General features: G+C 42.4%; 1 protein-coding gene across 1 annotated transcript; it reads left to right on the top strand.

The window, feature by feature from the left end:
* Positions 1 to 6032: 6032 nt before the first annotated feature.
* LOC309552417 (alpha-2Db adrenergic receptor-like) lies at positions 6033 to 7389 on the top strand (the record flags this gene model as incomplete). The annotated part of the gene is made up of 1 exon (XM_082253369.1): positions 6033 to 7389. Exon 1 carries the CDS (start codon positions 6181 to 6183, stop codon positions 7387 to 7389), a length of 1209 nt encoding a protein of 402 aa, XP_082109495.1. The 5' UTR covers positions 6033 to 6180.
* Positions 7390 to 10370: the final 2981 nt, after the last annotated feature.

Below are 10370 nucleotides of genomic sequence, written 5' to 3'. Positions count from 1 at the left end.
AATGAAAAAAGGTGCGCGAACCAATACAGACGTGTAAAAGCAGCACTGTGAAAAATAAATGGATAATGTGAAAATTTGTAACTGAAAATTACAATGGTGCGCTAATTACTAAATAATCAAACAAACAAAATTGTCCGTGAATAACTAAATTGATTGAAGAGGAGTCTATTCCATCTGGAAAAAAGGTGTTCCCAAACAAATACGTGCTGAACGAACTCTTGTGAAGTGATAGGTGAATTAACCTCTTACCAAACAAAAGTCCAATGGAGCATGATATAGTGCAATAACTGTGTATGGAAGTGACACCCGGTGATATGAATGGACCCTTACCACATAGGAGAGAAAACGAAGCATATGCTGTGGAACCAGGAAATCCAAACAAACGGCCACACTAGATGAAAAATCCAGAGGGATGGATGGATGGACGGATGCAGCTTCCCAAGATCTTTATGGGCTTCCACGGGTAGAGGTGCCAGCAGGAGGACCACAATGGAAAAAAGGAAGGGACTGATGGTGCATTACCCACGATATTTATTAATAAAATGATAAGAAAACACTTACAAGCATCCTGTATGTTTACAGCGATATGCCCAAAAAGAGTCGCGGTCGCCTGCAGTGCGATCCGGGACCAATAGCAGCACGGCTTGCTCCCTCTGACGCATTTCCACAGAATAGTCGGCTTCTGGGACTGGAGCTATATGTAGCCATATAGCCATATAGCTCCAGTCCCAGAAGCCGACTATTCAGTGGAAACGCATCAGAGGGAGCAAGCCGCGCTGCTATTGGTCCCGCATCGCACTGCAGGCGACCGCGACTCTTTTTGGGCATATCGCTGTAAACATACAGGATGCTTGTTAGTGTTTTCTTGTCATTTTATTAATAAATATCGTGGGTAATGCACCATCAGTCCCTTCCTTTTTTCCATTGTGGTCCTCCTGCTGGCACCTCTACCCGTGGAAGCCCATAAAGATCTTGGGAAGCTGCATCCGTCCATCCATCCATCCCTCTGGATTTTTCATCTAGTGTGGCCGTTTGTTTGGATTTCCTGGTTCCACAGCATATGCTTCGTTTTCTCTTCTATGTGGTAAGGGTCCATTCATATCACCGGGTGTCACTTCCATACACAGTTATTGCACTATATCATGCTCCATTGGACTTTTGTTTGGTAAGAGGTTAATTCACCTATCACTTCACAAGAGTTCGTTCAGCACCTATTTGTTTGGGAACACCTTTTTTCCCAGATGGAATAGACTCCTCTTCAACCAATTTAGTTATTCACGGACAATTTTGTTTGTTTGATTATTTAGTAATTAGCGCACCATTGTAATTTTCAGTTACAAATTTTCACATTATATTTATTTTAGCTACAAAAAATGCATTAGGGCTTATTTTCGGGGGATGTCTTATTTGTTCCGTCTTCTCTCCCCCCTCCCTCCCTGTCAGCAAAGGAATCAACATCCCTGTAATCTCCAAAATAAACTCTAGGTAAAGTCCTTGTAAAATCATTTAATCTGCTCTGTATATGGATTATATAATGTCCAGCATGTGTCTTTATGTAATGTTATAGAAAATACCTTATTTACAGTGTTGCTGGGTGCTCGCATGACCTGCCGGAGCTCTTCTTTCCCGCTACGAGCACTGCCGAGGGAGATGCCGGGATCCCTGCTGAAGGTCAGCCCTGCTCCGAGCACTGCAGGTGGAGGGGCCATTGAAGTCACAAGGGAGGAGGACGAGAGCTCCGGGGGTCACATGAGTGCCCAGCGGCGATGTAAATAAGGTATTATCATGTTACATACAGCCGTGAGGAGGCCTAGACATTACATAATACTTTTACAGCACAGATTACATGATTTTACAAGGATTTCAACTAGGGCTCATTTTCGGGGTAGGGCTTATATTGCTGCCCTCCCCGAAAATCAGACTAGGTCTTATTTTTGGGGTAGGGCTTACTTTTGGGGAAACACGGTATTAGCAAATGTATGTAGGCATAGGACACCCTCCGCTATGCTTCTTAAAGGAGAAATATACAAAAAAAAATCATTAGTTATACCCACAAGTGCTTTTTTTACCACTACCATTCCTTTATATTGGCTTTTACAAATGAGGACTTGTTAGGTCATGAATGGGAGTAACCCATGGGATGCCCACATCCCTAATCGATACAAGACATGCAAAAAAGAACCCTCTAATGGGACTTTAACGGGAATCACATTGAGGTAAATGTGTTGTAAAAAACTTTTATACTTTTATTGTACACAATAACATGAAAAAAATATATATACAATCACATATCACAAATTAATGACAAACATGACCGGATTGGGTCTCTACAGCCCAATAGGGATTATCATGCTCCAATCCGGTCATGTTTGTCATTAGTGTCTAACATTTTTAATTTGTGATATGTGATTATACAGTATATATTTTTTTTTTTTTCATGTTATTGTGTACAATAAAAGTATAAAAGTTTTTCACAACACATTTACCTCAGTGTGATGCCCGTTAAAGTGCCATTAGAGGGTTCTTTTTTGCATGTCTTTTACAATTTACAAATGCAGCAATTTAGAAATCGGATGAAGTGTTTCCCAGTGCTAAACCTTTTTTGAAAGATAAAAAGTGTATTTTTTATACAGCTGCATAGATCAGACCGAAATGAGGGCCACGTGAAGAGGAAAGAGGGACAAAAGGACAGAGGGACTTTGTTCCAAATGAGGCACAGTCCCTTGAAATCAGTGACAGTTGGCAGTTATGGGATAGCATAGTATATTTCTATCTATGGGGTGATCTGAATATTTGGCAATATGTGAGAACAGTGGTGACAATAGCACATCTGTATAGATGGGGACATATGTAAGATTGTACCACATGCTTATTCTTTACATGTACAAATGCCTTTTAATGTAAACATATGTTTTCTTTTTAATGTGTATCAATAAAGCATTTTTTTTTTTTTTTTAATTCGTGTTATCTTAATTATGTCTAAGGGCTCTTTCACACGGGTGTTCCGTGTGTCCGTATATCATCCTATTTTTTTGCGGATGATATACGGACATAATGTATGTCAATGGCATTGCAGATGTCCGCTGATATCCGATTTTCTTCCTTTCAGTTCTGTTCCGTTTTTTGGAACGGAACAGAACCCTATTTTTGTTCCGTTTAAAAAACGGAACGGATGCAAAATCGGATGTCAGCGGTGTCATCCACTGACATCCGCAATGCCCATAGACATACATTATGTCCGTATATTATCCGCAAACGGATGGGATGATATGCGGACATACAGAGCGGATGACACAAGTGTCATTCGTGTCCGTGCAAAAAAAAAAAAGCGCCGGAGCGGAAGAAAAAAACTGAGCGGCAGTGTGAAAGAGACCTTAAAAGTCCTGTCAGCTTGTAATGGCTAGTGATAGTAATCTAACGAGCAGGGCCCTCTGATTCCTACTGTATTAACCACTTAAGCCCCGGAAGATTTTACCCCCTTCCTGACCAGGGGGTATTTTGCGATTCGGCACTGCGTGACTTTAACAGACAATTGCGCGGTCGTGCGACGGTGTACCCAAATGAATTTGACGTCCTTTTTTTCCCACAAACAGAGCTTTCTTTTGGTTGTATTTGATCACCTGTGCGATTTTTTGATCATGCACTATAAACAAAAAAAGAGCGACAATTTTGCAAAAATAACAATATTTTTCACAATTTTTTATATGAAATTTCCCCCCAAAAAATGTAAAAATCTAAATTTTTTTAAATTTTTGGCCAATTTGTTTTCTGCTACCTATGTTTGGTAAAAAAAAAATCACAAAAAGCGTATTTTGATTGGTTTGCGCAAAAGTTATTGCGTTTACTAACTAAGGGAAAGATTTTGTCATTTTTGTTTTTTTTTTTTAACGAGTAATGGCGACGATCTGCGATTTTTTTGCGGTACTGCGACATTGCGGCGGACAGATCGAACCCTTGACTGACATTTTTGACACTTTTGGGGTTACCAGTGACATTACTACAGTAATCAGTGCTATACATATGCACTGTTACTGTAAAAATGACACTGGGAGGGAAGGGGTTAACTTGATTGGAGAGGGAGGGGTTAAGTGTGTCCCTAGGGGCGTGTTTCTTACTGTGATTGGATGTGGCTGTGTGTGTAACAGCACAGATCAACGGTCCTACATAGCAGGACCGTTAGATCAGTGCTTTTACACAGGGGAGAGTGACAGGCGGCTTTGTTTACATTAGCCGCCTGCCTTTCTCCCTCTCTACCCGACGATCGCGAGTGACCGGCGGACATCGGGTCCGCCGGTCACATGCGCCAGCTTCTTCGGGTACGAGCGGGGGCACGCGCTCGCCCCCTATTCGCTCCCAGGCTAGTGACGTACCGGTACATCACTTTGCTTGAGAGGGGCTGACCGCAGCCGTATATAGCAGTGTTAATTTTGTCGACTAAAACGTTTTCGTCGACTAAATTAACACAATTTTAGTCGACTAAAATACGACTAAAACTAAAACAATTCAGATGACTAAAATACGACTAAAACTAAAATGGGATTTTAGTCTTAAGACTAAAATACGACTAAAACTAAAATGCCATTTTAGTCAAAAGACTATAACTAAAACTAAATCGAAATTTGCTGCCAAAATTAACACTAGTGCATGCTCAAAACTTAATACCATAAATAATAACATATTAGATTTTTCACTCCAGGACCAGCAGTAGTATATAATGAGTTTGGAAATTGTAGAGAAATGCTTAAATAATGCATTACAAATTACAATTGAACTACACCCTTCGATTATAGATGACTAAAATGAGTTTTAGTCAACTAAAATGTAGGACGTGTTAGTCGACTAAAATGTACTGGAGTTTTAGTCGACTAAATACGACTAAAACTAAAACTCTTGCAGAAGACTAAAATAGGACTAAAACTAAAATGCCATTTTAGTCCTAAGACTAAGACTAAAATTAAATTGAAATTTGCTGCCAAAATTAACACTGGTATATAGTCGGGCGGCGGTCGGCAAGTGGTTAAAGTGTATTGTATTTGTACTGTCTACCCTCAAGTTGTAAAGCGCTGCGTAAACTGTTGGCGCTTTATAAAAACGATATAATAATAATAATAACTACGAATGCAGCAGCGTCAATTTAAAAAAAAGGCACTTTTCCCTCCAGCTGTCTCCTGCCATCAATCCTATGTGTATGAGGCGGATCAGGGTACGTGTCATGCGTGGGAAATGCCTGTCCTCGAAATGTTTAAATGATCTTATTCCCTATATGACACCCATGTGCATTGGACGGCAGGAAGCAGGAAAAATTCTCATCATAACCATAGTCCAAAAATATACATTTTTTTTTTTTCTGAAGGAATGCCATGCCTGCTGTCCCCACAGGTCATTCCTCTCTATAGGGACCTCTGTAGAGAATGGGAAGTCTATACATATTAACAAAGATGTGAGGAAAAGTGAACGAGACAGCTGTGTGCGACAGGGAGGTTTATGGGGACCACAAACAAAACATTATTCATAGTGCTTGAAGCTATCAGCATCGACCTCAGTGACACAACAGACTGGAGAGCTGACTTTGTACTGCACTTCAGTGTTCATTATAGTGGGTAGTAGCATTCCCTCCCACCATGTGAGTGGGGAGGTGCAGGCTGCTGCTGCTGCTATGAGGAATGCTCTGTACACACAGCACAGTTCTGTCATACCATGGTCACCTGTGAGAAGTGGAGGAGAGATGAGAGTACACACTGCCTGAGATGTGTGCAGCAAGAGAAAGGAGACTACCAGTGAAAGGGGCTGCACTTAAACACAGAGATCTGGGCAATATAAAAACTTGAGGATGCTGTTGCTTCCCTTGTAACTCCTAAAGCAAGGAAATGTACCTACTCTGCAGACAAATAGGACAAACACAACACAGCATCTTGGCAAGTCAAATGACAAAAAGGACTGAGATCTGCAAAATAGTTGGATTGTCTACATGCAAGAAATCATTTTGCGAAATGTGTTGCAGTAGTTGGATGTACAAGGATATTGGAGGTCTGTGAGTACAACCTATAATGGGATATATTAAAACTGTTGAAGGTGCTTTACATTAATTGATCACCACAGCACTCTTACAATGGACCAACTGGACAGAAGGATGGCATAAAGTTAGCTGGTAAGTTCACCTGACTTTATCATGTGACCAAGATGGAGTTTACAACTTTAGCTTCTATTGTCATTTATAATGATTCTGGGAACAGCAGCCAGCAAGAGCTGAAGGTCTGGCCTTACACAGCATGGGAGTTTGCCCTCATTATGATCGCTGTAGGGTCCATAATCGTGTCCACCGTGGTGGGCAACATCTTGGTGGTTTTAGCCATATTTACCAGCCGGGCATTAAGGGCTCCACAGAACTTGTTCCTAGTGTCCCTGGCTTCAGCAGACATTCTTGTGGGGACTTTAATTATTCCATTTTCACTAGCCAAGGAGGTCATGGGCTACTGGCACTTTGGAAATATATGGTGCAGCATGTACCTGGCTTTAGACATTTTATTCTGCACCTCGTCGATAGTTCACTTGTGTGCCATCAGTATTGATCGGTATTGGTCTGTTACCAAAGCAATCAGTTACAACCTGCGGCGGACGCCTAGAAGGATCAAGAGCATGATCGCGGTCATCTGGGTGGTATCCGCCATCATTTCTTTCCCACCACTTGTTAAAACGAACTCCCATAAAGAGAACAAGTGTGACCTGAACGATGACACCTGGTATGTTTTGTTTTCATGTACTGTATCCTTCTTTCTTCCATGCATCATTATGATATTCCTGTACTGTCGTATATACCGAGTGGCAAAACATCGAGCATCTACGGTGTCCAATCTCAGGAACGGGCTTCACGACTGTGCTGAAGTCCCACCAAATGCATGCTACCACCAGGACTGCCTGGGGCACCCTAACCCCGACGTCAACCATGATAATGATGAAATGGACTTAGAGGAGAGCTCTTCATCGATTCACAAATTCTCAGACTCAGCTCACCATAAGATAGAAGATGAGACTAGTAATGCCAAAACAAAAAGGCTTTCGTGGACTGTAAACCGGGGACAGCAAAAAAGAGAGCGTTCAGTCTCTATCTCTCAGACGCGCTTGACACAGCTAAGAGAGAAGAGGCTGACGTTTGTATTAGCGGTGGTGATTGGTGGGTTTGTAATCTGCTGGTTCCCATTCTTTTTCACCTACAGCCTGGAGTCTGTATGTCGGGGCAGATGTGGCATTTCTGACGCACTTTTTAACTTTTTCTTCTGGTTTGGATATTGTAACAGCAGCCTAAATCCTGTCATATACACTGTCTTTAACCGGGATTTCCGGAAAGCATTCCGTAAACTGCTCATGCGTAGTTCAAAAATGACCATGTGACGTATACAGGGGCATATAGGAACTGCTGGCAAGCGTTAAAACTTTCTATAACTTTTGAAAGTTCCATTAAATGTTTTATATCTTGTCTAGAGCACCTTTATGGACCACACGCCATTAGTTAAGACATTAGTCCTCTAAATTTGTTACCATACATTGCGCTTGAGTATGGCTTGTCTCTTCTTATGGAGCTCACTGAGCTTCGGGAAATTCAGTGTCATAGTCCTCTTCACAAATAAATTTCACAAAACATATCTTCCAGCTGAGCATGTGTGGTTTATCGATAAAATATATGAAAGTTTATCTGGAGGTTAGTGGTTTATGTTTATCGTTACAGTTTTTGTTAGTTTAAACTAGTTTATATACAGGCATACCCCGTTTTAAGTACACTCACTTTACATACACTCGCGAGTACAGACACAGCCTGGTCAGCTTGGCATGGCACTACTCCCGGTTTTTAACGTTGGTGTCTATGGGAAATCTTGGTCAGTTTGACATGGCACTGCTCCCAAACCATAAGTGACAGGAATACCAAAAGTAGGGAGCACCGAGAGGGGACCCAGGACTACAACATATCCTTTTTGTGGCCAGCCAGCTTGCCAAGGTAATCTACCATATCATAGTCCTCGATCCCCTTAACATGCTCCCCAAGCTTGGTGTCCTTGTCAGCAGTGCCATGTCAAGCAGACCAATATTTCCTATGGAGCTAGTGTATTTACATGCATTGAGAAATGAAAAAATGTATTGCTTCACTTTAAGTACATTTTCATTTTACATACATGCTCTGGTCCCATTGTGTATGGGGTATGCCTGTATTAGTTTTTCCTTCAATACTTTTACTAGATAATTTATATAACTGATAAAATGTTTCAGATACAAAGCAACAAAACAGATTCTAGCTCTTGTGTCTGAGGTTGGGTTCACACTGATGCGATGTAGGAAACACAGCGATTCCTGTGCGGGTTTCAAAATCGCATCAGACTCTCTCTGCGAACCGTTGCGGGTGTCAATGTAAAGTTAATGACACCCCCAAATCGGTTTGCAGAACGCAGTGCGAACTGTGAAATCGTATGGGAATTGGATCACATGGGTCTGAACTCCGATTCCAGTGCAGACCCAAAAAGGGTCCTGCACCGTTTTTGGTCTGAATGCAATGCGATTTCAGTCATACAAACTGTATGGCTAAATTTGCATCGCACAGAAATTGCATTTGATGTGCACAACAATGATGTGCAAACTGTGAAATCAAATGGGAATTGAATCGCATGGGTCTGAACTCCGATTCCAGTGCAGACCCAAAAAAGGGACCTGCACTATTTTTGGTCTGAATGCGAAGCGATTTCAGTCATACAAACTATATGGCCAAATTTGCATCGCACAGACGTTGCATTCAATGTGCACCGCAATGCGGTGCGAACTGTGAAATCAAATGGGAATTGGATCGCATGGGTCTGAACTCCGATTCCAGTGCAGACCCAAAAAAGGGTCCTGCACCATTTTTGGTCTGAATGCAATGCGATTTCAGCCATACAAACTGTATGGCTAAATTTGCATTGCACAGACATTGCATTCGATGTGCACAGCAATGCGGTGAAAACTGTGAAATCAAATGGGAATTGGATCGCATGGGTCTGAACTCCGATTCCAGTGCAGACCCAAAAAAGGGTCTTGCACCATTTTTGGTCTGAATGCGAAGCAATTTTAGCCATACAAACTGTATGGCTAAATTTGCATCGCACAGACATTGAATTAGATGTGCACAGCAATGCGGTGTGAATCAAATGTGTGAACCCAGCCTAAAACCAGAAAAATATACTTTTGTATAGCCCAAACATTTCAGCTTTGTATACAGAAGAAAAAGGTTAAACCCCTATGAGTTTAGTTTTGGATGCCTGTGTCCTGCTAAAGAGATTTTCTTTCACTTCCTGCCCTGGGGACACAGCAGACAGTAAGAACTCTCTAAAAAGTCAAGGGAATTCAAGTCTTAGGCTCGGGTCACACTATTGCGATGCGGGAAGGCTGCGAATTCGCAGCCTTTTCCCGCATCGCACACGCACCCCCGGCAGTTCACACTGCCATATGCGATACGCTGGGGGTGTCAATGTAATCTTAACGACACCCCCAGTTTGATCGCATATCGCAGTGCGATCGTGCAGTTCGCACAGGATGGGATCGCACAAGTGTGAACCGCTGTGCGATCCGATCCTGATGCGGCTGCAAAAATGCCTCCTGTGCGTGTTTGCACCGGGTGCGATGCGAATTTAGCCATACAAACTGTATGGCTAAACTCGCACCGCACAGCTGATCGCATGTAATGTCGGAGCAGTGCGCTCCGACATTACATGCGAACCCGGCACTCGCATGAGTGTGAACCGGGTCTTAAGCTTGCCATACACTTATATACAGCGTGGATAAAAAAAATCTCCCACTGTGGCTATTGTATTTTTACAGCCAGTCCTGCTGTCGGCTGACCAGTTCATCTGGAATCAGCAGAAATGTGCAGAGTATATGGCCAGTTTAAGACAATTGTCCCCACTGACACATTCTTGTTCTGGTGACAACTCAAAACTGTAAGAATTGTCATCATTTTCTGTCTCGGAGACAATGCTCACTAAAGCCCCGTACACACGTACCGATGGTCGGCTTACAAATGTTCCTCTTTTCTCCCCGGGATGTCGGTGTCTGCTGAAAAGTGCAAAGACAGCACAAGGACAGCACAAGAATTTTGTCCGCCGACTGCAGAAGTGATGTCATGTAATGGTTAACTTTCCCTGTGTTTTCTATTTTCTGAGCATGCCCAGTCTTGCAAATCTGCGGTCTGTCGGCCGAATTGTGTACTGACAGGCGAACAATCGTCCGTTCTGGTGTCGGCATACAAATATTTTCATGTTTGCACGAAAGACTTTTGTCCGCGGATTGTGCGCAGACATCTGTCGGAGGCACCATACTAACACGCGTACAATCGGCAGATCCTTCGTCCACCG

This window comes from Pelophylax lessonae (genome assembly GCF_965119305.1).
Source record: "Pelophylax lessonae genome assembly, chromosome: 4".
In the NCBI taxonomy this organism is placed as follows: domain Eukaryota; kingdom Metazoa; phylum Chordata; class Amphibia; order Anura; family Ranidae; genus Pelophylax; species Pelophylax lessonae.
Note: the sequence above shows the minus strand (reverse complement) of the source record. Positions and strands in the feature narration are given on the sequence as shown.